At 39.0% G+C, this 24,651-nt stretch overlaps 1 protein-coding gene across 3 annotated transcripts in view; it reads left to right on the top strand.

Annotated features, from left to right (window-relative positions):
* stab2 (stabilin 2) overlaps positions 1 to 23,809 on the top strand; it is a 54,691-nt gene extending 30,882 nt beyond the window's left edge. For all 3 annotated transcript variants that reach the window (XM_017712188.1, XM_017712187.1, XM_037542843.1), the window contains 32 exons: positions 444 to 530; positions 804 to 999; positions 1,409 to 1,504; positions 1,590 to 1,635; positions 1,816 to 1,895; positions 1,983 to 2,108; positions 2,405 to 2,478; positions 4,848 to 4,919; positions 5,707 to 5,826; positions 5,926 to 5,970; positions 7,046 to 7,126; positions 8,222 to 8,368; positions 9,375 to 9,512; positions 9,964 to 10,023; positions 11,202 to 11,378; positions 11,602 to 11,691; positions 12,459 to 12,605; positions 13,297 to 13,359; positions 13,590 to 13,713; positions 14,266 to 14,415; positions 14,649 to 14,753; positions 15,878 to 15,985; positions 16,269 to 16,462; positions 17,280 to 17,421; positions 18,121 to 18,254; positions 18,337 to 18,502; positions 18,719 to 18,825; positions 19,941 to 20,060; positions 20,156 to 20,305; positions 20,711 to 20,959; positions 23,199 to 23,306; positions 23,445 to 23,809. In XM_017712188.1, coding sequence (XP_017567677.1) covers positions 444 to 530; positions 804 to 999; positions 1,409 to 1,504; positions 1,590 to 1,635; positions 1,816 to 1,895; positions 1,983 to 2,108; positions 2,405 to 2,478; positions 4,848 to 4,919; positions 5,707 to 5,826; positions 5,926 to 5,970; positions 7,046 to 7,126; positions 8,222 to 8,368; positions 9,375 to 9,512; positions 9,964 to 10,023; positions 11,202 to 11,378; positions 11,602 to 11,691; positions 12,459 to 12,605; positions 13,297 to 13,359; positions 13,590 to 13,713; positions 14,266 to 14,415; positions 14,649 to 14,753; positions 15,878 to 15,985; positions 16,269 to 16,462; positions 17,280 to 17,421; positions 18,121 to 18,254; positions 18,337 to 18,502; positions 18,719 to 18,825; positions 19,941 to 20,060; positions 20,156 to 20,305; positions 20,711 to 20,959; positions 23,199 to 23,306; positions 23,445 to 23,504 — 3,762 coding nt within the window. In that variant the 3' untranslated portion in view covers positions 23,505 to 23,809. The remainder of the gene's footprint in view (positions 1 to 443; positions 531 to 803; positions 1,000 to 1,408; positions 1,505 to 1,589; positions 1,636 to 1,815; positions 1,896 to 1,982; positions 2,109 to 2,404; positions 2,479 to 4,847; positions 4,920 to 5,706; positions 5,827 to 5,925; positions 5,971 to 7,045; positions 7,127 to 8,221; positions 8,369 to 9,374; positions 9,513 to 9,963; positions 10,024 to 11,201; positions 11,379 to 11,601; positions 11,692 to 12,458; positions 12,606 to 13,296; positions 13,360 to 13,589; positions 13,714 to 14,265; positions 14,416 to 14,648; positions 14,754 to 15,877; positions 15,986 to 16,268; positions 16,463 to 17,279; positions 17,422 to 18,120; positions 18,255 to 18,336; positions 18,503 to 18,718; positions 18,826 to 19,940; positions 20,061 to 20,155; positions 20,306 to 20,710; positions 20,960 to 23,198; positions 23,307 to 23,444) is intronic.
* The last annotated feature ends 842 nt before the right edge of the window (positions 23,810 to 24,651 follow it).

Below are 24,651 nucleotides of genomic sequence, written 5' to 3'. Positions count from 1 at the left end.
CAGCACTGGGCTGTGGTGCAGTGGAACTGTGTTCTCTGGAGTGATGGAACTCCATGCGATACCTTTGGGATGAGTTGAGTGACCCCGAACTAAACACTCAACATCAGTACCTGACCTCACTAATGCTCAATGAAACCCTCACAGATGTTTCATCTTCCAACATCTAGTGTAAGGCCTTCCCAGAAGAGTAGAGGCTGTTACTGCAGCAAAGGGGGACAAACTTTTCATTAATGCCCTTGATTTTAGAGGAAACGTTGAATGAGCCGGTGTCTGGATGCTTTTGGATGTATATTTTACAGGTGTTGTGGTTAATATGATACTAGCAGTGTCGCACTGCAGATAAGACTATGAGTCTCAGCTGGTTTCCAGTGTGCAAAGAACAGTTCAATGAAATCATTGGTAATGTTGCTCTGTAACGTCTTGATTCTCTCTTTTGTCCAAAGATAATAACAAAGCGGAAGTGCACTTACAGCAGGAGGAAACATGGCATGTTCATCGGCTGTCAGGCCTCCTGCCGGAAACTCACCATCGTACGTGAGAATTAGTGTCTTCCCAGAATGTTATAATTAATATAGTCGTAATAATAATGCATTATTATTAATATCACTATTATACGTATACCTACATACATATGCATATATATATATTTATATATATATATATATATATATATATATATATATATATATATACACTTTTTTTTTTTTACGTGTCCTCTCTCACTCCCTCTTATCCTGTACTCTCGTACTCTTTCCTTTCCTTAATTTCTCTCTCTCTCTCTCTCTCTCTCTCTCTCTCTATAGAAAAGGAAATGCTGTGAGGGGTTTTATGGTACTAACTGTGAGAACTGTCCAGGTCCAGAGGGTCAGCCATGTTTTAGTAATGGTGTGTGTATGGACGGGATCAATGGCACCGGTGTGTGTCAGTGCAACCCTGGATTCAACGGCACAGCCTGTGAGACTTGCCAAATTGGCAAATACGGCATCCACTGTGACCAAGGTGACTTGAACCAACTGTGGAATGTTACCTCTCACAAAAAATTAGACTAACTCCAATGATCTGTACATTTGCATTAAATACAGTTGTATGTGAAAGTTTGGGCATCGGTCCCAATATTATGTTTTGTTGATTTTCTAAGTGGAAATAATTTTGCATATACTCTACAGAGAACACAATTACAGTTTATTTGCTGAATTTAACATACTGGAGAAGAAAAAAAACTAAAATGTTGCCTGTGCAAAACTTATGACACAGTTTGTTTTTTTCACTATGTTAAACTCAAACTTATTTTTACTTAGAAAATTAATCAGGTCTTCAAAACTTTTGCAAAATGAATGTCCACTTTACTTCCACTCTGCTTTTGTCTGTCCGTCTCTCTATCTGTCACCCTCTCTCCCTCTCTGTATAGACTGTAAGTGTGTAAACGGCTGGTGTAACGATGGTCTGGAGGGGGATGGCACCTGTCAGTGTGAGGTGGGATGGAGAGGAGTATCTTGCTCTGTAGGTAAGGTCTCACAAACACACATGAACACTCATTTAATTATGTCTTTTTGTTGATGGTGAGAAAATGGCTCTTCGCTTTGTTTCAGCCATCACCACAGACTCGTGTGGAGGAAAATGCCACACCAGTGCAAAGTGAGTGCAGTCTCTAAATGTTTCTCCTTCTCTCTTCTAACTCCAAAGCAGTTAATATAATGTTTTGGCATGTCATCATTTAGACCTCCACACTTTTGGAATGTGACATACATTATGGTTCACAAGATTCGACAGTTTTGAGATTCGATTTTATTGCAGCTGTTTGTATGTGTTTTCCAGTTGCCTGCTCAAAGTAGAAAACCAGTCATATTACTGCAGCTGTGCGGCTGGATATCAGGGTAATGGAACATACTGCACAGGTAAGAGCTGTCACATCTGTTCTGAAGCTTCTCTACACTCATATTCCAGTGAACACTGTGTGACGGACCTTATGTGTGTGTCCTTAGCGGTGAATGCTTGTGAGAAAGATAATGGGGGCTGCTCCTACAATGCGGTGTGTAAAAGGACTCTTCCAGGACGCAGGCAATGTGTGTGTAACCCTGGCTTTGCGGGAGATGGAAAAGTGTGTGTATGTAAGTGCTATTTCATCTTTTCAAATGATGTATACCCAGTGAGTGTATATGTGGTGCAGTGAAATTTTGGCTGATAACTAATTGCTATATAAGCTCATTGTGTGTAACTTACAGTTCATGCCTAAAGTGGCCAAATTGATGTGATTCCTCTCAATGTTTCTCACCTGCCACTGTTGTTGTTGGCTGGTCCTTTAGGGGTGAGGACCTGGATTTATGTAAGGCTGATTTGGGACAATGCTTTACAAATGTTTATACACGTAAAACTTAACCCAATTCAATCACATTTGTTTCTCCAGCTATCAACCCCTGTCTGGATGATAATGGAGGTTGCAGTGCAAATTCAGACTGTATACACACAGGCCCTAACAAGGTTGGTGAAAAAAGTCAATAAGTGAGAGTTGCTTTGTGTTCATTTGCCAGTGTGTTTGTGTGATAATGTGGTAAGACCTTGTCTGAACCCTTCTGCAAAACATTTGCACAACTATGCCATAAACATAGCAAATCATATGCTGATCAAGTCTCACAATTTGGCATTACAAATATTCATAGATACGTTTGTAATTGTATATATATATATATATATATATATATATATATATATATATATATATATATATATATGCACCATATTGCCAAAAGTATTCACTCATTTTCCTTCACATGCATATGAACTTAAGTGACATCCCATTCTTAATCCATAGGGTTTAATATAATGTTGTCCCACACTTTGCAGCTAGAACAGCTTCAACTCTTCTGGGAAGGCTTTCCACAAGGGTTAGGAGTGTGTTTGTGGGAATTTTTGACCATTCTTCCAGAAACACATTTGTGAGATCATCCCAAAGGTGTTCTGTTGGGTTGAGGTCAGGACTCTGTGGAGGCCAGTCAAGTTGTTCCACACCAAACTCACTCATCCATGTCTTTATGGACCTGCTTTGTGCACTGGTGTGCAGTCACGTTGGAGCAGGTAGGGGACGTCCCCAAACTCTTCCCACAAAGTTGGGAGCATGAAATTGTCCAAAATCTCTTGGTCTGCTGAAGCATTAAGAGTTCCTTTCAATGGAACTGAGGGGCCGAGCCAAACTCCTGAAAAACAACTGTACCCCATAACCCCCCCACCCCAAACTTTACACTTGGCACATTTCAGTCAGACAAGTACTGTTCTCCTGGCAACCACCAAACCCAGACTCGTCCATTGGATTGCCAGATGGAGAAGCGTGATTTGTCACTCCTGAGAACACGTCTCCACTGCTCTAGAGTTCAGTGGCGATGCTTTACACCACTGCATTTGACGCTTTGCATTGCGTTTGGTGATGTAAGGCTTGGATGCAGCTGCTTGGCCATGCAAGTCCATCTCTATGCTGTCCTTGAGCTAATCTGGAGGCCATATGAAGTTTGAAGGTTGGTCGCGATTGACTCTGCAGAAAGTTGGCGACCTCTGTGCACTATGTGCCTCATCATCCATTGATCCAGCTATGTCATTTTATGTGGCCTACCACTTTGTGGCTGACGTTGCTGTCATTTCCAATCGCTTCCACTTTGTTATAATACGACTGACAGTTGACTGCGGAATATTTAGTACCGAGGAAATTTCACGACTGGACTGGAGAAGCAGTCTGCAGGCCTAGGTGCTTGGTTTTATATACCCATGGCCATGGAAGTGATTGGAAGATCTGAATTCAATGATTTGGATGGGTAATGGATACTTTTGGCAATATAGTGTATAGCTATATGTATATATGTCTGTCTGTCTAAAGTTTGATGCCATAACAGCTTAAGTCCCATATTACATTTTGCTGTATACTCTAGTTGTCCATCCATCCATCCATCCATCCATTATCTTCCGCTTCTCTGGGGTTCGGGTCGCGGGGGCAGCATCCTAAGCAATGAAGCCCAGACCTCCCTTTCCCCAGCCACTTCCACCAGCTCTCCAAGGGGTATTCCGAGGCGCTCCCAGGCCAGCTGGGCGATATAGTCGCGCCAGCGTGTCCTGGGTCTTCCCCGGGGTCTCCTCCCAGGTGGACTCGCCTGTGACACCTCCCGAGGGAGGCGTCCAGGAGGCATCCTAACCAGATGCCCGAACCACCTCAGCTGGCTCCTCTCGACGTGAAGAAGCAGCGGCTCTACTCCGAGTCCCTCCCGGATGACTGAACTTCTCACCCTATCTCTAAGGGAGAGTTCAGACACCCTGCGGAGGAAACTCATTTCGGCCGCTTTTATTCGCGATCTTATTCTTTCGGTCATTACCCAAAGCTCATGACCATAGGTGAGGGTGGGAACATAGATCGACCGGTAAATCGAGAGCCTTGCCTTATGGCTCAGCTCTTTCTTTACCACAACAGACCGGTAAAGAGCCCGCATCACTGCTGACCCAGCACCAATCCGCCTGTCAATCTCCCGCTCCCTTGTACTCTAGTTGTCATGACATTAAACATCTATCACGACGATTATGGGCAATCATAAAATAATGCCGTTCTATTACTGAACAAAATGTGCCATGATGACTTATGATAGGGTATGACAGCTTATACGAAATGTTTATGATGTTTATGGCATGATTATGAGAGTACACTGTACAATATACAACAAAAAGAAAAGAGGCAACATGCATTCACTGTTATTGATTTAAAAAAAACGTAGTGATGGGAAAAGCCACCATGTTGTTAATTTAAAAGTCAGAAAATTAAGTAAATTAAAAATGACCTTTTGCCAAACAAGTTTTGTGTGTTTGTGTTCTTGAAGACATCTTGTGTGTGCAAACCCGACTACTCTGGAGATGGAAAGACATGCTCTCCTGTCAACCTGTGTAGCAAGGTAAGGAACACGCTTTGAGTAAAGTTGCCTCCAGAACAGCCTGGAGGGGAAGTTTTATCCTTTAGACTCCAACAGTGACAGGCTTATTGATCACTTATTGATCACTTATTTTTGAAAAACAAATGTTACATCATAAAAACAAAATTACTAATTGATTCTATGAGATTATTTTATGACTTAATTTTAAATGTGAGCCCCAAAAACAAACAAGGACTAAAGGGAAAAAAGTCCCTATAAATCAGTTCAAATTGGTGTCAAACATCTAAAAATGCTTACCAAAGTTATGAGCATGAACTTTACTACATATTCCATAAACCTTCTAAAAGAATTATTAAAAGACTTTACTAAACAAAAACTTTAGAATATTTATGTCTTGTAATTACCTCCATATAATCTAGTTGAGCTGTAATCCTGTCAGACTGCTCTGTCTCCTGACAAGCCATGGGCCCTCTGGCAGGCCACACTTCTATAATCTAAGAATTGCTCCATTAGTTTGCATTGAAGTCCCTGTAGTTACTGAATAATAAGCATTTGTATATAATAAGCCTGTGATTGTAAGCACCTCCCGTTAACAGCACCCCCTGGAACCCAGAAGATGAAACAGCTTAGAAGACAGCTAGTGTTTAAAACTTTACATTACAAATTGAGAACTGTAATATTTTGATTTGATTTGATCTGTCTCATCATCCAATAGTCCACTGTGGTGCTCTGCTGATGCCAAGCATTAATGTAGTCCATCAATGATTTTATGAATTATGAATAGTACTGTTTATATGATCCTTGATAGAAAAATGGAGGCTGCCACAAGCATGCCACCTGCACAATGACTGGACCAGGAGAGCGGAACTGCAGCTGCCCGAGAGATTTCATCGGAGATGGAATAACCTGCAAAGACAACGTCATGCAGGTCAGGACAAAGGAGCTCTCTCTTTCTCTCTCACACACTCTGCCTCTGCTGTGTTATTGTTGCTGTTTAATGTAAATATGTCTCTCAATGTGACACCAGGAGCTTCGAAACCGAGGCTTGACTGACTTCTTCTACAATTTGCTGGTAAGTCTATGCGTTGATGAATTTAGCTTAATGATGTAAGGAAATGTGTTACATATAAGTTCGGAATGGATCAGCTGTTTACACTGTAGGGATGCAAAATTTGGCAAATTCTTTTGACCAATAACTGACTAGTCATTTGTTGATCATCAATTGTGAAACAATAAGCTTAAATTAAAGCCTGCACATACAGAAAGTGATTGAACTCTGATTGGCTGAGCCACGTTTGAAACCACTGTACAATAAAAGTTCATACTTTTAGTCATTTGCTAATGTTTGTGTAGTCCATTCAAATGGCATGTTTTGATTTAAAATACGTCAACATGTCTATTACAGAGAACACACTTCTGCACTTTTTAACGCAGTGTTACTGTTAATTTGTTGAATTTAACATACTGGTGGAAATGCAAAACATAAAATTTGACCTGTGGAAATGTTATGGCACATGTTTTGCCTCCAGTTCCCCTTTATTCAAACACTGGAATCAATACAAATAAACAAATAAACAATACATCGTTGTGATTTGAAGTGTGTGAGTGCAGCATATCTACTTCCAAATCTCTCATTGAGGTCTGGTATTTACAGTTACCGTTCCGTACCTAGCTTATCTAATCAGTCCTTGATTAATTTAAAACATGTTAAATGTGCTACGGATGAAATTCAACAAATCCATGCAATGTTTTGAATGCAGTGAGAAGTCAGGAGCCAAACTTGTGCTCATCTAACAGTGTTCTTCTAACCAGCATATGAATAACTGTTTCCCAATTTCTGTGTCCTTTCAACTTGCTAGTAGATTACAAGCATAAAAATCATATGCTTTATGTATGTTTATTTGGGTTTATCACATTGTTGTATGGCATTTTACTGAAAAAACACACTCAAAAAAATTTTTTTTTGGCTGCCTAAGATTTTTACCCAGTACTGTATATAAAAGTGTAAATTATATAATCTTAATGAAAAAATAAATAAATAAAAAATGTTCACGAAAGAATCTGAAAAAGGAATATGTCGACTGTTGAACTGATGATGATGATGTGTAACATACTGAAATAAATCCTGGCAATATGTCTGTTTTCAGAGGGCTGATATTTCTTTTCTTCAAGGACGTGGTCCATACACTATGTTTGCTCCCAATAAGCTTGCGTTTAACAAGCCAGAAGTAAGTAACATTTTATATAAACACACTGCTGGTCCCTGCTTTGACAAAATCTTTAACTACTTTAACGACTGCAGGCATCACTTAGAAAATAAGTTCTTGCATTATTGACTCTTGGATAAATTAGTAGATATGGCTGTCTGTCATTGATTGAAGCTGCACTATATAAGTTTTTTTTATCTAAAGAACATTTTATTAAAATTGAAAGAATCTATGCATTAACGTCTCATACACACACACACATATACACACACAAACACACACAGTTCAGGTTTCAAATGCAAAATCAACTCTATAGTAATATGATGACAGTACTAGATAATTCACTCACATCCTCAGAAGGCACGTCCTTCATCAAGTTTTGACTGAGTCTTCTTTGAATACTTTGAGTCCTCACAATCCTCAGATTCATTCACTTGGGGAAGGGATACTCAGTTGTGTGCAATTACACATTTCCACCAGAGGGGTCTCCAAATCCCCAAAACTTAGAGTTCAGTTTTAATTGTGGCTGTAAGACCTAAAGCAATATATAAAATGAGCAACATATACATAAATTACGCAACAGCTTTTGAATGTGAGGATCAGGTAGATCTAATTATAACTTGAGTAAAACTGTGCAGGGGAATCCCACTTCACTATAATACATTAATGAAAATCATTTACAGTGCTTTAATTATTTGAATGTCATTAAGCAAATGGTAAATAATTCAAATGGTAGGATGTATTAATGCTCAAGTTACAATTGTGTGATTATTGACTGCCATTAACAAGTTATTAGACAATGGTTAAGGTATTATTTACATGGGATTGTTGTTTTAAAGTGTTACCAAACCTTTTGTTCTACCTTAATGAATATGTTTCTGTCCGTTAATTTTAGAATAAAAAATAAAACTTCCCTGTTTCCTTTTAGTTTCCTTTCAGATTCAGTATAAGTTAGTGCTGCCTCCTGCCTTTTGGCCTCTAGTATAGATTTCCTCCCATCTCGCTTACTTCCTTTGCTCTTTTTGTTCTTTTCCTGCTTTCTCACCATCCTTTTTCATTTTGTTCCTTTCTTCCTTTCTCTCTTGTTCTTACTGATGACATGCCTTCTGCTGCCAGTATGAAAAGCCAGACACTAAAGAGGGCCGTGCTGCTCTCATGATGTATCACATAGTGTCGTGCCAGAGCCTCCTTCCAGAAGACCTCACCCAGCCTCGTAACCTCACCACCCTCACAGGAGAGGTCCTCACCATCTCCTACTCAAAGGTACAAACCCTGAGCTCACAATTTAAAAGGCCAGATCACTCTCTACTACACCTGAATGATGTGGAGTATAATATAATACATTAATAACACATGAATGAATTGTTGATCTACAGTCGTTTGCATTGTTTGAGCACCCCCAGTCAAACGACAAGCTTTAATGACATTACAGCCAAAAACTCAACGCATCCTCAACAGAGAGCTTAATTATGCCACTTTCTGCACATTGTAATGGACAGTTTCTGCATATTTGATGAGTTTAGCACATTGCATATAAATTATAACAGTAATTGTACATTAAAATGCGCAGCAGTGTCATCCCTGTAGAGGGTGTTTTAACTTATTTTGACTTGGAAAATGAATTTTGACATGTTGACCAGTGTGCCCAAACCTTTGCACGTGACTGTAGTTAAAGATTGATAGAAATGTTTTTTTCTCAGATCTTATGAATGTCTTGATGCATCCAAACATAAACAGAAGCTATCCTGGATCAAGATGCTTAAAAACCACCATTAAAAATGTTAATATATAATTATAATTAATAATAATTATTAATAATCATTTAATAAAATTAGAACACCTCAGCTCTTTGATTTGGCTCACTGAGTTTCTTTTTCTGTTTACTCGTATTGTTTTGTACTTGACATTTTATCATTCACTTTTCCATGACCGTTATTGCTCTGGTGTCATTGTTCTGCTACCCAGTGTTGACCAGAGAGGGTGGGCTTCCCCTTTTGAGTCTTGGTTCCTTTCAATGTTTCTTCCTCTTGCTCTTAGGGATGTTTTTAGCTTCCACTGTTGCCCTTGGCAACACTCATTTGAGGGCTGTTCTGTGGCAAAGTGAGCTGTAAAAGCAGTATACAAACAAATCTGATTTAATTGAAAAAGGGTTATTTGCATGATCTGCAATATGAGGATTGTAGAGGCCAATATTTTAATACTGAGTAATAAACAAATTATTGTGTCTGTACAGTTATAAAGAAATATTCAAATGTAACTTTGTCTGCAGGGTACAGTATACATCAATAACAAAGTCAAAGTGGTCTACAGCGATCAAGAAAGCAGCAACGGGATTTTCCACGAAATCGATACTGTTTTGACACCACCCAGTTTTCAGAAGCTAAGTCCAGTGGACAGGACAACCACTGTAAGCGTCCGCATTTGACCTTTCTACATTTCATATATGAGGAAAAGAAAAAGCTCCGTTTTAGTATTATTTTGTATTATTTAGTATTATTTGATCATGAAGATCTCAGAATTCATTTCTGTGTTCATAAATCAAGATGACCTGAAGTAACAAATGATGGTGAAAAAATTGTTTGAATTATTTATTCAACAAATAAAAAAAAACTTTCAAGACAGTTCTGTGTATAAAAAGATACATGGTACACCAAGGACTTCAACGTGAATGATGTCAGAAACCAATGACTTAGACTTTAGTTTAGGCTAAAAGCAAAGCACTAGGGGTAAATTTAAGTAAATTTTACTATTAATTGTCTGATTGCCATAAATTACTGATAGCACTAAAGTGAGATTTAGAAATCCACATGTCAATATATGTGAAAAGCCAATAAACATATGTTTTTATTTCTGGACAGCCCACACTCAAGGACATAGCGAATACACATGGCTTCAAGACCTTTATCAAACTACTGGAGGTATGTGCAGAATCAAACTCTCATATAAATTCTCTCTGTTTCTCACACTGCTTTCCTTTTCTCTAATAACATTACAGTTGAACTTCATTCTGTACTGTTCTGAAGCAGGGAGGCGTATTTCATATTTGAATATAATAAGGCATTATTTGGGAAACGTTCGCTTATTTATGTTTAGAAAATCAACAAAAACTTAATTCGACAAGAGGAGTTCAAAATTTTGCATATGACTGTATTTACAGTGGGGTTCAAAATTCTGAGACTACGTTGAAAATATCTCTTTTTTTATTATTTATTTAATGCTGGAAATAAACAATAAAAAGTTTTCGAATTTTGGAAGTTTTAAAAGAAAGAAAAGAAATATTTATGATTCTGCACTATTTCTAGGTCAAACTAAATGGGAAATATTCATAACCAAACTATAAAATTCTGAAATGCATGTAAATATATAAAATGTCTAAAATTGTAATAACTTGCCCTGCATTTTTTCTGGTGGTCTTGTGGCGTGGTTGTTGGTGCCAGACAGGCTGGTCTGAGTATTTCAGAAACTGCTGATCTACTGGGATTTTCATGCACAACCATCTCTAGGGTTTACAGAAAATGGTCCGAAAAGAGGAAATATCCAGTGAGCGGCAGTTGTGTGGACAAAAATGCCTTGTTGATGTGAGAGGTCAGAGGGGAATGGGCAGACTGGTTCGAGATGATAGAAAGGCAACAGTAATTCAAATAAATAAAAATCTCTGAGGAACGTTTCCAACACCTTGTTGGAAGTCTGCCACGAACAATTCTGAAGGCAAAAGGGGGTCCAACCTTTTACTGGCAAGGTGTACCTAATGAAGTGGCTGGTGAGTGTATAATACCACCCAGGGTCTCTGGTGTTGGGTGGAAGACCTTCGGGAATAAACAGATGCAAAACTCTGACCAAAACACTGCCCACTGGTGGAGTAGAGACGTATCACAGGTAATAGCTCTGAGCTGAGAGTATAACATTACAGAGAAGCCAATTTGCATATATTTTTTTATTTCGATGACTATAATAAATGGATATTCATACATTCTAACCAATCGCTTTTCTGAAAATTACTTCAACCTAAACTTCCATGTAAAAGAACAGTCTTTAAAGGTTGTCCAGCTCCTTCTCTGAAGAAAAAAGCTTCTGTTTTTTGATCTGTTTTTGTTAGGATACAGAGGTGATGAAAAAGGTCATGGACCCTCTCCATCTGCCGGTCACGCTTTTCCTGCCCACTGACCTCACTATGGCTGCTCTGCCTCAGCAGCAGAAAGACTTCCTGTACGGCCTGCATAACCGCGCTCAGCTGATCGAGTATCTCGAGTACCATATCCTCCGTGATATGAAGGTGAGAGGGAGTGCTTGTTGTGCTGGTGCAGAGCTAGAAGTGGAGCAGGGCCCAAATCTGAGAGAACTTCACCCTAGACGCCTCAGTTATTAGGGTGCTGGTGACATGATGTGGGTCTGAAGCCCTACAGTGCACTAAATCAAGAGTTTACTATAAGATCTAAGACAGTGAACATGAATCTGCGTGTTTAATGGCACTTTTTATTTGCATGTGTGTGGTTTAGGTGCAGTCTGCTGAGGTAATCCACTTAAACTCACTGAAGACTCTTCAGGGCTCGGAAATCTCTGTGAGCTGCGTTGGAGAAAAACAAATAGTGAGTGACCAAAAAGGAAATAATGTCTCCAGATCAATTCACACCAGATTGTAAGCCTAGACAGTATCTAAATGATAGTAGAATGATAGTTGATAATGCAGGATTATCAGTGATATTCAGTTATAGACACCAGTGGGAAAGTATTACATTTTTATTCCTCAGCTGAACCAAAGGGACCCTAGACTGTACAGAAAATGCTTAGAACTGTCATCAGGTGGTATGTCTCAGCAGAGAGCATGTCTCACCTATAAAGGATCACAGCTCTCATCATGCACTCTGTTTACAGAGAAAATCCCACCCTTGAATAAAATGAGCCAATCAACTTGCTGGTAAAACCAAAAGCTCCTCGTTGTTTTAGAGATCTGAGCATGCACAGTAACTAGAAAAAAACATGTAAAAATGTGTTTCTGTGCATTGTTTGAACTAAACACTACAAACTATTTATGCTGCTTTTGTCAGATAGAAAACAAGACAGTTAAAATAAAGCAATGTAGATTTTTTGTAGTTTTTGATGCTTTTCACTTAATTGCTTTTTGTCACTAGTGTTTTTTTTTTGCATGTTATAACTCACTTATTTGTTAGAAGTATTATAATGAGGCACTTTAATATCCAGTAAACAGAATGTGGCCACTTGAATCAGCTTTTTGAAAAAATACTATGACACTCAAAAGATGTTATTTTGGCTACTGTAGTTCCATTTGGTAAAAAGTGAAAAAAACTAAATGTTTATCATGTGTCGTGCATTTCATTTCTCCCACTTTTTTCAGGGTGAACTGTATATCAATGACAAGAGTTGTCGAATTGTAAAGAGGAGCCTGAATTTCCCTGGAGGCACTGTTTTTGGTATTGACTGTCTGCTAACACCTCCCAGCCTCGGAGGACGCTGTGATCATAAGGATGTTGTAGATATCACTGTGAGTTCTGCTTTGCCACAAACAACCTTTTTGGACTTGTGCCCCCCTTCCGTGTGTCTGCTTTTAACTTGTATGCCACCACCCCCCACCCCTATAATGGTAGGGAGCGATGAGGTGGACGCATGTGCTGAGATAAGCAACTTTTATTAAGGGCAAATCCAGGGTCAAAACCAGAACAGTCCAGGTTCAAATGGCCAATGTGGAGAGCAGGAAGGACAGGCATGACAAAGAACACAGAAATCCAAATACTGAACAGAACAAGCAAAACAAAGACATCAAAGAATCAGCACGATCAAACAGGCTTACTAGGGGCAAACACAATAATAACAATAATCACAGGGATGACGAGGGAGAGGTGGGAAACAGGTGAAACGGATCAGGGGTGGAGTTAAAAAAAACAAGGGGGCAGGACTGAACCAAAACAAAAGCACGTGAATGTCAAAATGTAAACGAAAAGCACAGACAGAAAGTTCTCAGGCTGTATTTGGGTTCAGACCAAAATATTAGACCTGATTAACCCCTTATAAGACCAGCTCCCACAAAGTTTTACTACACACTTCTATAATCTAAAAACAGCTCCGTGTGTTTGTATTTAGGTCACTGTTGCTACTGAATAATAAGCCTTAGTATGTAATATGTCTGAGATTTAAGGGGTCAAAGCTCTAATTAATCCTTTCTTTTGCTGTGGTAGATGCCCTGCAGACGTTGTAGTCTCTCACTTTCATCTGATTGCCCCGCAGTAAGCAAACCAAAGGTATGGCTTCATTTCTTCTGACCATAAGGAAGCATGGAGAGCATGTTATGCTTGTTTTTAATGCACACCAAAAAAATTTCCATCTCTATAAATTCAAATCCATTGTTGTCTGTGAGCTGCCTTTAATTCTAAATGTACCCCAGCATGTCTAAACCTGTTCAGTATTTGCTTGGGATCAGATGGATTCAGACATTTGTGTGTAACTTCAGTTTGATATGTTTTTAATGCAGACTGTGGAGAAGTGTGATCTGCCAAGGCGTCTCCTGGCTGTGAACACTGGATGCCAGTCTGTGTGCTCTATGGTCATATGGAAGCCAAAGTGTTGCTCAGGCTACTACGGGAGGGACTGTCTGGGTAAGCTGGACGGGACAGCATAGTCAACTAACACTCTATACCTTAACCAAACTGGTTACTTTATGTGCAACAAAAATAATAATAATATTCCATTTTTGTTATTGTTTATGCAGTGTACAAATATCATTCTATTACAGTGCCTGCAAGGCAAGCTCTGTACTATCACTATTATTCCTTTTTATTTTTATTTTTCTTTATTTCTTCATTCCTTTATTTATATTTCTTCACTGTTTCCTCCACAACTTTCTTTTTCTTTTGTTTTCTTTCTTTTGTTTCTTTGTCCATCTTTCTTTCTGTCTTTCTTCCCTCCTTGTTCTTCTGTCCTTCTTTAATAATTTCCTTTCTTTCTTCTTTTTTGTCCTTTCTTTTTTGTCCATCTTTCCTTCCCTCCTTAACTTCATCCTTTTCCTTCCTTTAGGAAATGCAGATTTGACTATTATTATTATTAATAATATATAATCATTTTTATACAATTGCTTTTTAAGTTTTATTAACACTGATGGTACTTTCAGTTGAACTATATGTATTTTTCTCCTGACACCCATTCTCCAGCCTGTCCTGGGGGGCCAGGATCTCCTTGCAGTAACCATGGGCAGTGTGATGAAGACCACCTTGGCAACGGGACATGCACATGTAACACAGGCTTCCAAGGAGTGGCCTGTGAACTGTGCACTGAGGGCCACTTTGGACCCGACTGCAAAGGTGCTGTCTGCTGTTTGCTGAACTCTTATTAACACTAAGCATAAGACTTTACGCCTGTTTCTCAGCTGAACATTTAATAAAATAATGTAAATAATCATTTCTGTGTACGCATTTCCATTTCTATATGAATGACTTCTTTATAAGCTTTACATCATTATCCATGGAAAACATCTTCAGCATAACAGAAGAAGTGACACAGAAATTAGACATTCTCTTCACTTCCTGCCCCACAGCCTGTAACTGCACTGAACACGGGATGTGTGATGAGGGTCCAGAAGGCACTGGCTCCTGTTTCTGCAATGAGGGCTGGACCGGTCCACGATGTGAGCACAAATTAGGTGAGACAAATACTTAGAGAATCTTTTAATTTAGACAATGAATGGAATAAAACTCACCATTGCACATTTTTTAAACTCCACTTAAAGTCACTCCACTTAATGTGTGGTTGCACCACCTGACCCGTTCTGTGTAGTTAAATAGACAATCATGTTTAAGAATAAATGTACACTATTATTAAAGCTAAGAAACCTAACAATGCATTGATTAGATTCTTGCACACAGAAAAATGCACATGAAAATGTAAATTATCATTTTAAGCAGGTCAGTGTAGGATGATAACTCAGGCCATAGGCTAAATATGAAATCACATGCACTTAATAATCCGATAACTGCAGAAAATCAGATATTATTAGTAATCCTATCAATACATTTACACGCACTTGCGTAATCAGATAATGGGGAAACTCCAGGCTTACATGAGTCAGACAGTAATCAGATTTTTGCTTTACAACCAGCCGATAAACTCACAGAGGAAGACGTGACGTAAACATAATGTAAAACTCAAACTTTATGCAGCAAAATTTTTTAAAACTTCAGTACACTTTTCCTCGAAATTATGAACATACATCATCTAGAACATGAGGAATATTTAAATCAAACATCTATTCGGTTTCAGTGTCGCTTCAAAATTGTTTTGCTGCCAACTAGCGGCAACGCTGCTTGCTTATGTATGATACCGCCATGTGTTTTCGCACATGCTCAGACTGAGAAATCTGAAAGAAATCAGAGTAGGAGTTCACATGCACTGAGAAATCTGAACACTGAGCTAAAATCCAGCTCTCTTTATTGGATTTCTTTATCGTATTTCTTTATCGGATTTTTAGACCTTACTCCAATCTAAGAATTTGAAATATTCTGTTTGTATAATCAGATAACTGAAGGCTATAGCAGCAGAAATCTGATTATGATGATGATGAGTGCATGTAAATACACTTGGTGACGATTTTACAGTTCATGTTGTGCCACTGCAGGTTTGGGATTCTGTATTTGATTTATTAAAGCAGATTAAAAAAAATTCCACTCATGCTTTTGTTGGAAAACAATTAATCAACAATGTATAATGTTCATTTCATTTCATTTTCGTTTAATTGTTATGTTGCCTATTTAATTTCTGAACACATAGCCGACGGTCCCCTGTGCGTCCCTGCTTGCCATAAGAAGGCCGTGTGTGCTGAGAACAACACCTGTGTGTGTAAACCATTCTACGAAGGAGATGGAATCACCTGCAAAGGTGAACACTCTACTATAGCCATTCATGAAATGCTGCTATAGCCTTTTCTGCCTCTCTGCACCTTCTTTCCTTCCTCAACCATTCTTTAAACTTCTCCTCAAAAGAGATGAACAGGAATTCAGTGAATGACCAAACTCTATTGAGAAGAAAGGCTGCTTCTTCGGTCAGTCTGTGCATGAGCTGAACTCATATAAACCACAGCTTCATTTCTTTGTCAGCAGTAACATCACAAAAATAAAGATGCTGTGCTTGAAACTCTATGCTGTCATTTTTCCACGTTTAGTGACAGATTTGTGCCAGTTCTGGAACGGAGGCTGTGCAAAGAATGCGGAATGCTCTCAGAAAGAGGAGAAGGTGAACTGCACCTGTCTGAAAGGCTACTCTGGAGATGGTCTTGTCTGCTCACCAGTGGATCCTTGTGTTGTTGAAGACAATGGAGGCTGCCATGAGCATGCTATCTGCACCATGACTGGAGCTGTGAGCAGACTTCTCTTATGCAACGCCTTTAGTATTAAAAGTGTTTTGATTTGATTTTCAAACTTTTATGAAAAATGCACCAGAGATATACAACACAGATTTGAAACGGTACACATTTTAATTCATATGTTGTTGTAAAACGCTAGAAGTAAGCTATAAACAATGCAGAAATACATAATATGCTCTGAGATGCCTGATATTGATTTCCACCAAAGACAACAAGAAGGAGGCCCACAGAAAAGATCGGCGATACAGTTATACATTTCCATGCAGTGTTTTTCGAACATGGTTCAAACGATTTGATATGGTATACAGATAATTGAACCTAAACAGAACAGTGATATTATTAGACATTATTTGATTACATTTGTCAGTAAACTACCAATAATGAGTTAGCAGTTTACAAGATAGCCTGCATTTTTTGGCCACATACAGTTTTTATATCTTTTAAGGCCACGAAATGATTAAGCACATTATTTTGTGTAGTTAACATGAACTGAACATGAAAGTTATATGGTTTCCAATATTGACAATATTGACATCTATGTTCCACTTATTTTCCAACTCTAAATACTTTTCCAACTATTAAATACTTCTAAATCATTGACTTTGTGTGGTTAATCAGATTAATCTACTTAATAAAAAACAGTAGATTATTCTATTACTAATCTAATCAACAGTGATACCTTTAACATCACATGCACATTCCAAGCTGTATATTTATTTAATATGCTTTGTGTGTGTGTGTGTGTGTGTGTGTGTGTGTGTGTGTGTGTGTGTGTGTGTGTGTGTGTGTTTGTTTATGTTTAAAATCCAGGGAAAGAGAAAGTGCGAGTGTAAGCCTAACTACGTTGGAGATGGCCTGATGTGTGAGCTGAAGGTACTCCCAGTGAATCGCTGTATGCAGGATAATGGCCAGTGTCATTCAGACGCACAGTGCACTGACATGCATTACCAGGGTCAGTCTTTCAGTCTTTCATTATATAGCAGGAATATCACGCCAAACAGAGCAGTCCAAAGGTAACCAGCAAGTGGTATCAGTATTGTTGCCTTGCTTCAGTACCTTAACAGGTCAGATTGGGAATGAAACAGATTCATGTACAGTTAACGTGCAAAATATCAGATTTATTTCCAGGGTAGTTATATCTACCCATTGCACAAAAAATGGACTGAGCTCAAAATGACAAAATATTAAAGTTTTAATGGTCTTAACAGCAAATTATTAATCAGTAAATCAGCATGAATTAAACAAATATGTACCTTGATTATTTTCTTTAAATGTTGAGGTTTTGTGTCTAAACTTGCAGACAGCCTTTTACAGAAAGAAGAGTCTCAGCATTGATGGCTTCAAACAGTTGGAAAACAACCGCCAGGCTAATTTATGTTTAAAGTGAGACCAAATATTCTGCATAGGTTTAAATCTGGACATCAGAAACACTGTTTTTGCCACTTGTGGTGTCAGTGCATAATTATTTGTTTTCAGTGTTTGCTGAAGGACTGAGCCAAAACAACAAAAACTTGAACCACTGTCTGATTACTTATAGACTGCACTGTAAGATTGTTTGGCACTCTGATGCTCAGTGTTGTCTGCATTAGTTTTAGTTCTCAAAGCAAAATGGACTTTTATTAATGGCTTGTGTTGGATTGCTTTATCTCAGATAAGACTGTGGGAGTCTTCCACTATCGTTCTCCATTGGGAACGTACAAACTCAACTATACACAGGCGGAAGAAGCCTGCAGGCATGAGGGTGGCACCATGGCTACGTACATACAGCTCTCCTACGCTCAGCAGGTAGATATAAACACAAGTATTTAACACTGACATTCATAGCATAAAGGCCAGGGGTGTGATGTCCTGTTTGTGTGTTCTGCAGGCTGGTTACAGTATGTGTTCAGCAGGATGGCTTGCAGAGAAGCGGGTGGGCTATCCAATGAGCTTCTCCAACGCTAAATGTGGCTTTGGTCATGTGGGCATTGTGGACTATGGCACTCAAAAAGATCTAAGCAAGACCTGGGACACATTCTGCTACCGGATAAAGGGTAAGATGAAATGGGTTTGACAGACATGAAAGAAGCTCCTCAAACAGCATCTCACATTACATGAATGGTTTTCAAGAAATGTCATTTACACAATTGTACCTCATGTTTGGTGTCTGCTTGGTGTCTACTCCTTTATTTTTACACTAGCGCTAAAAAACTAATATTAACATATATGTAACGTGGTGAATTCTGATATCAGTGTGGCGTTTGTTTCAGATATGAAGTGCGAGTGTAAGGTCGGCTACATTGGGGATGGATATTCTTGCACTGGAAATCTCTACCAGGTTCTTTCCACCAAGCCAGACTTTTCCAACTTTCTTTCAGTGAGTACTACAGCTTTCCACTCATAGTCTAGTCTTGCTCTGAATATGAAATAAAAATTGGTTAGCCACCTGTAAGGGGGAGCAAGGAGGCGGACACACACGCTGAGATAAGCGAGATTTATTATGGGCAAATCCAGGGTCGTGGTCAAAACAGTCCAGGGTCAATGAGCCGACACGTACAGATTTAGGGTTTGACATACCAAAGATCAGAACCAACACAAACAAAGACCAGGTACACAGATACAAGGATACAATACAAAGACTGGCAAACACAAGGGGCAAACACAGGGCTTAAATACACGGAACAATGAGGGACAGGTGAAAACAATCAGGGGCGGAGTTACAAACCAAAACAAGAACACATGGACAGGACTGGGAGGGGCCAACCGTGACACCACCCTACACACACATGAATGAATGGCCCAAATTACATCGAAAGTATGTTTTTTTCTTCTCCTCAAATGTTACCATATGTACACACACAAAAAGCAGGGTAGATTTTTCCTTTAACCTGGAAATAAACAGAAAAGTTTAGAATTTTTACAAATTTAAGATAAGAACAAGTTATAGCTATTAAAATGAAGAAGAAATATTCAGGATCCTGTGCTCCTTCTGGGTCACTACTGAAACAGAAGCTAATTTCTGACATTGACCATGTTCAGGCCTTTGTATAAAAAGGCCAGATTTTTTAGTTTTATTCATTCCACTGAAACACATGTTCAGACTCTCAGGCAGACTTGATCTACTCCTCAGAGGCTTTTGGACAAACTTGCAGAGTACATACCAGCTCAAATGCACAATGTCACTAAAGCCAGATGGGGACTTACCAAGTAATAATAAAAAAATCAAAGACTCTACTTTTCATTCAAATTGTTACGCTGACAGTGTAATTTGTAACAAACACAGCTTTGCATTAAAATAGAAAACAAAGCATAGCATATAGCTATAGCAATAGCATTTTCAGTCATGGCCTCTTTTGGACCACTTGTGTATATGTTTATGTATACAGCTACTGAATTATAATACTGCTATTTTCAAACACTTATAATCAGCAACAGAAAGTGAGCACTTGCATAGGAACTGATGTGAGTTACTCTTCTGTTGTTTCTTTGTAGCAAATCTTGAATTACTCCAAAGCTTCAGCTGCAGGGCAGGAGTTTGTGAAGCGCCTCACCAACATAAGCATCCAGTCCACTCTGTTTGTTCCGGATAATAACGGCCTCTATGAGAATGAGGTACACGGCTTCTCTCTGTGCCACATAGACATACGTGTTCTTTATTAAATGCCAAAATCTAACTGAACTTTTTGTGCTCTCTTTCCACTGTGTAGACCCTGTCCTACAGGGATATAGAGCACCACCTGCTGGACGGAAGAGCTCTGATGTTGCAGGGCCTCATTAATGTTACTCACGTTCGAACACGTCTAGGACACACGTTGAATGTAAAAGGTGTTGCCAGCCTCCAGGATCCTCAAACACAGGTTAGAAAATTCTCACATGCACCAGTTTCAAGGATCATGATTGAAATGCATCCATGTTGGAATGTTATCATCAATTATAGTTGTATACTATACTCATTTTTGGCCCAAATAAATTATTCTGGCTTATTTCCAATTTACAAATTATTGCATAAAATGTGGCATAATCAGTATTTAAAAAGTAATAATTTAGAATTGTACCGAAATAAGTCACATTGTGGTGCAGTTTAAGGTCATGATGAATTAAAGAACTGTAATACTGTTTATTGAACTGTTTTCAAATTGTATTGCGAAATCAGAGATTTACTCTCCTATTAATCAATAATTACATTCATTTGCAAAAAGTGTCTGAGGACCAGGACTGTGGTACAGCAGATATGAAATAATTATGCTCGTTCCACTCCTCAGGCATCCTCAGGATACATCAATGACCGATACATCATCGAACCAGACATCCTAACGTCCAATGGGATCATCCATGTACTTCAAGGACCGCTGAAAGCCCCACCCCCTCCACCTCCATCCCTGCCACAGGCCCATAAGGCAGGGATGGGGATCGGTATTCTGCTGCTAGTAATCCTTATTGTAGCTGCTGTGTTTGTGGGCTACCATTTCTACAACCAGCAGTCCAAGCCATTCCAGTTCCACTACTTTAAGGTAAGCGTATTTGTGTGTTATTTACAAATATAACATTAATTTATTGTATCATTTATTTTTTAAAAATTCATTATGATTATAATAAACACTACATGGCCAACCATATGCGGACTCTCCACAAGTTCAGATGTGTAAGCCACATGTGTATAAAATCAAGCACATCAAGCCATGCAATCTCAATAGACAAACAAAAGTTGAATGGGTCGCACTGAAGAGCTCATTGACTTTAAACCTGGCACTGCCTCCTTTGCCCCTGTGCACAAAGTGATGACCTTAGAGACATGGTTTGGTGAGACTGGTGTGGAGAACTCCAGTGTCCTGCACAGAGCCCTGAGCCCAATAACTTTGGGATAGATTGCTATGCTTTTTGCTTATATGCTTATAAAAGTGTGGACCTGCAGGTGGGTAATGGCCATTATGCATTTATAAATGTGTGTATGCCTTGCTTGTCTACATTTGCTTTACATTTCAAGGTTGCAAAATGTTTTTAATGCCATTGGTCAGGTTGCAATATCTTAACATATTAAAGATTGAGCAGGTGTATTTTGAGGAAACTTAAATCAGTATATAGGCAAAACCTAGCAAGTGAGCGTGTTGACAAATATGCCAAAAAGTATTACTAAATAAAAAGTTGCAGGTATTTTTTTTTTATGGCTGCAATATGTTTGATTTTTTTTGTTAAAATTGGAAGAAGTACACTATATTGCCAAAAGTATTCAATCACCCATCCAAATTATTGAATGCAGGTGTTCCAATCACTTCCATGGTGTTCCAATCACTTTTATGGTGCATAAAACCAAGCACCTAGCCCTGCAGACTGCTTCTACAAACATTAGTGAAAGAATGGGTCGGTCTCAGGAGCTCAATGAATTCCAGCGTGGTACTGTGATAGTCCAGTCATGAAATTTCCTCGTTACTAAATATTCTGCAGTTTACTGTCAGTGGTATTATAACAAAGTGGAAGTGATTGGGAACGACAGCAACTCAGCCACGAAGTGGTCAGCCATGTAAAATGACAGAGCGGGTCAACGGATGCTCAGGCGCATAGTGCACAGAGGTCGCCAACTTTCTGCAGAGTCAATCACTACAGACCTCCAAACTTCATGTGGCCTTCAGATTAGTTCAAGAACAGCATAGAGATCTTCATGGAATGGGTTTCCATGGCTGAGTAGCTGCATCCAAGCCTTACATTACCAAGCACAATGCAAAGCGTCGAATGCAGTGGTTTAAAGCACTGCCACTGGACTCTAGAGCAGTGGAGATGTGTTCTCTGGAGTGACGCTTCACGCTTCTCCGTCTGGCAATCTGATGGATGAGTCTAGGTTTGGCGGTTGCCAGGAGGACTGCATTGTGCCAAGTGTAAAATTTGGTGGAGGGGGGATTATGGCGTGGATTTGGGCTTGGCCGCTTAGTTCCAGTGAAAGGAACTTTTAATGCTTCAGCAGACCAAGAGATTTTTTGGGAACAGTTTGGGGACGGCTCCTTCCTGTTCCAACATGACTGCACACCAGTGCACAAAGCAAGGTCCATAAAGACATGGATGAGAGATTTTGGTGTGGAAGAACTTGACTGGCCTGCACAGCGTCCTGACCTCAACCTGACAGAACACCTTTGGGATGAATTAGAGAGGAAACTGCAAGCCAGGCCTTCTCATCCAACATCAGCGTCTGACCTCATAAAATATATTGGAAGTATAGTCTAGCATCATTAAGTCAGGAGGAAAAAGTATGCTAAAATATGGTGCGCATGTGCTCCTGCAAGTCTCCCTGTAAAGCCTGTATTTTAGACTATGTATTATTGTCCCAGGCCCAGTTTCAAGAAGAACGTCCAGCTCAATGTTTAGATCCAAAATGGAAAATCAACATATGCCTATAAAGATATGATAGCAATAGTATTTAATTCACTTACATCCTCAGAAGACATGTGCTTTACCAAGTTTTGACTGAGGTCTCTTTGAATACTCTTTCAATCATCAGGTTCATCCAATCAGGGAAGGGGTCAGAAGTATAACTGACATTACAAAATGTTCTACTGCATGTTGTGTGAAACTGCTCCACCAGAGAGGTCTCCAAATCCCCAAAACTTACACAGTGCCGATTTAAGTAATTGAAATGATCTGGAAATTGAAAAGAAAGGAAGTCATCACCAAAGTTTTGAAGGGTAGTGGATGTGTTGTATGTGGTCTATGGAGCTTCCACAGTGTTTTAGCATCTATCTTCAGCATGTATTTTGTTTTCAGGAGGATGAAAGGGAAGATACAAGCCCATCTGACTCCACTCCATACATTTGTAACCCCACGTATGAGGCCACACCAGCCCCCAGCAGCACAGAGCCCCCAATGGAAAATGTGAGTACAAGACAATATGACAGATTGTTCAACAGCTGAAAATGTCCTTTACTTTTTAAACGTCCTTTGGTAAAAGGGAATCGATACACTTATGGTTTTATAACCAGTGCTAACATTGGACTGTTGACTGTGTTGTAGAAGGAGGATAAGCACCAGGTGGTTTCTGGTGGCTCTTATGACCTTCTCCAGGACAGCTGAAGAGACCTGATCTTCTGAATGATGATGAAGGGATGGAAGCAAGGACAAACAAGCTGCAGTACTTTTGAAGACCACACCGGGGCAGCAAGAAATGTTTCACAATGACAGAATGGTGATTTCATGAAGCTAAACTGAAGCAAACTAGCTGATGATCCAGCGTGATGGGCAGTGCTTCAGTGATTAAGTGTGACGGAGCTCGTTACATCTCTGTATGTGTGTGGTCAGGCTGAATGGTGGTTGCTTGTTTTCTTTTGATGCAATGCAATTTACAATTTTCTACAGACACAAATAAACAAACAAAAGTATTTGTGTCGTTTCTGGTTTAAATACAAGGTGTTTTCCAGTGCAGACATTTTTCTATTAGTGCATTACTTAAGCCAGGAGTCAAGACTATCCAACAGGAATGTTCCCTTATTTCTACTGTTGCGTAACTCCTGTGTCCACACTTCAAACACATCACACATGGAAGAAGAAACAAATCATTTGTCTTACTTATTGATATTTGAAGCACACTGCCCCATTCCCAAATTTAGACTGCTGTTCTGGTCTGTGATGGCAAACCTTTCACCTAAATACTGAGGCAGCCATGATTTGGGTCTATTTTAGCCAAATGATTTGCAAAAGATTCACTTTTGTATGTGTTCTTTTCATATGTACACTGTCACACTCAGTTCAGTTCAACTCAGTTTTATTTGCACATCAAACATTATGGAATTGTCATGACAATTACTAGTAATGGTAACTTGACACAACTTGACTTAACTGAACATAATCTGTCATGACAGCATCTAGCATGACATGGTTACTCAGTAGTGCATACTATCAGAGTGAGGATGAGAGTGAAGTCCATGAAAACCAGTCATTCCTGTGAAGCCTTATAAAGCCTATAATGAAATGTTAATAAAACAATAACAAAGTACAGTAAGTACTTATGATTTATCTTGGCTTCTCTACAATAAACTATGTTCCTGATAGAGTTAACACTACATACAGAAGAAGTGTATGAAATGATCCTATAGTGAGGTTTTATTATGTTTTCAATTTTGTCCCCACAACACAAAAGTGTAACTTGTTCATTCAGTATAGTCATATGTGCAACTATTTATTTTAAAAATATATCTAAAAGTTGCTCATTTTGTCCATTTTA

Source organism: Pygocentrus nattereri, chromosome 1 (genome assembly GCF_015220715.1).
Source record: "Pygocentrus nattereri isolate fPygNat1 chromosome 1, fPygNat1.pri, whole genome shotgun sequence".
NCBI lineage: Eukaryota > Metazoa > Chordata > Actinopteri > Characiformes > Serrasalmidae > Pygocentrus > Pygocentrus nattereri.
This window is presented reverse-complemented; position numbering and strand designations above follow the sequence as displayed.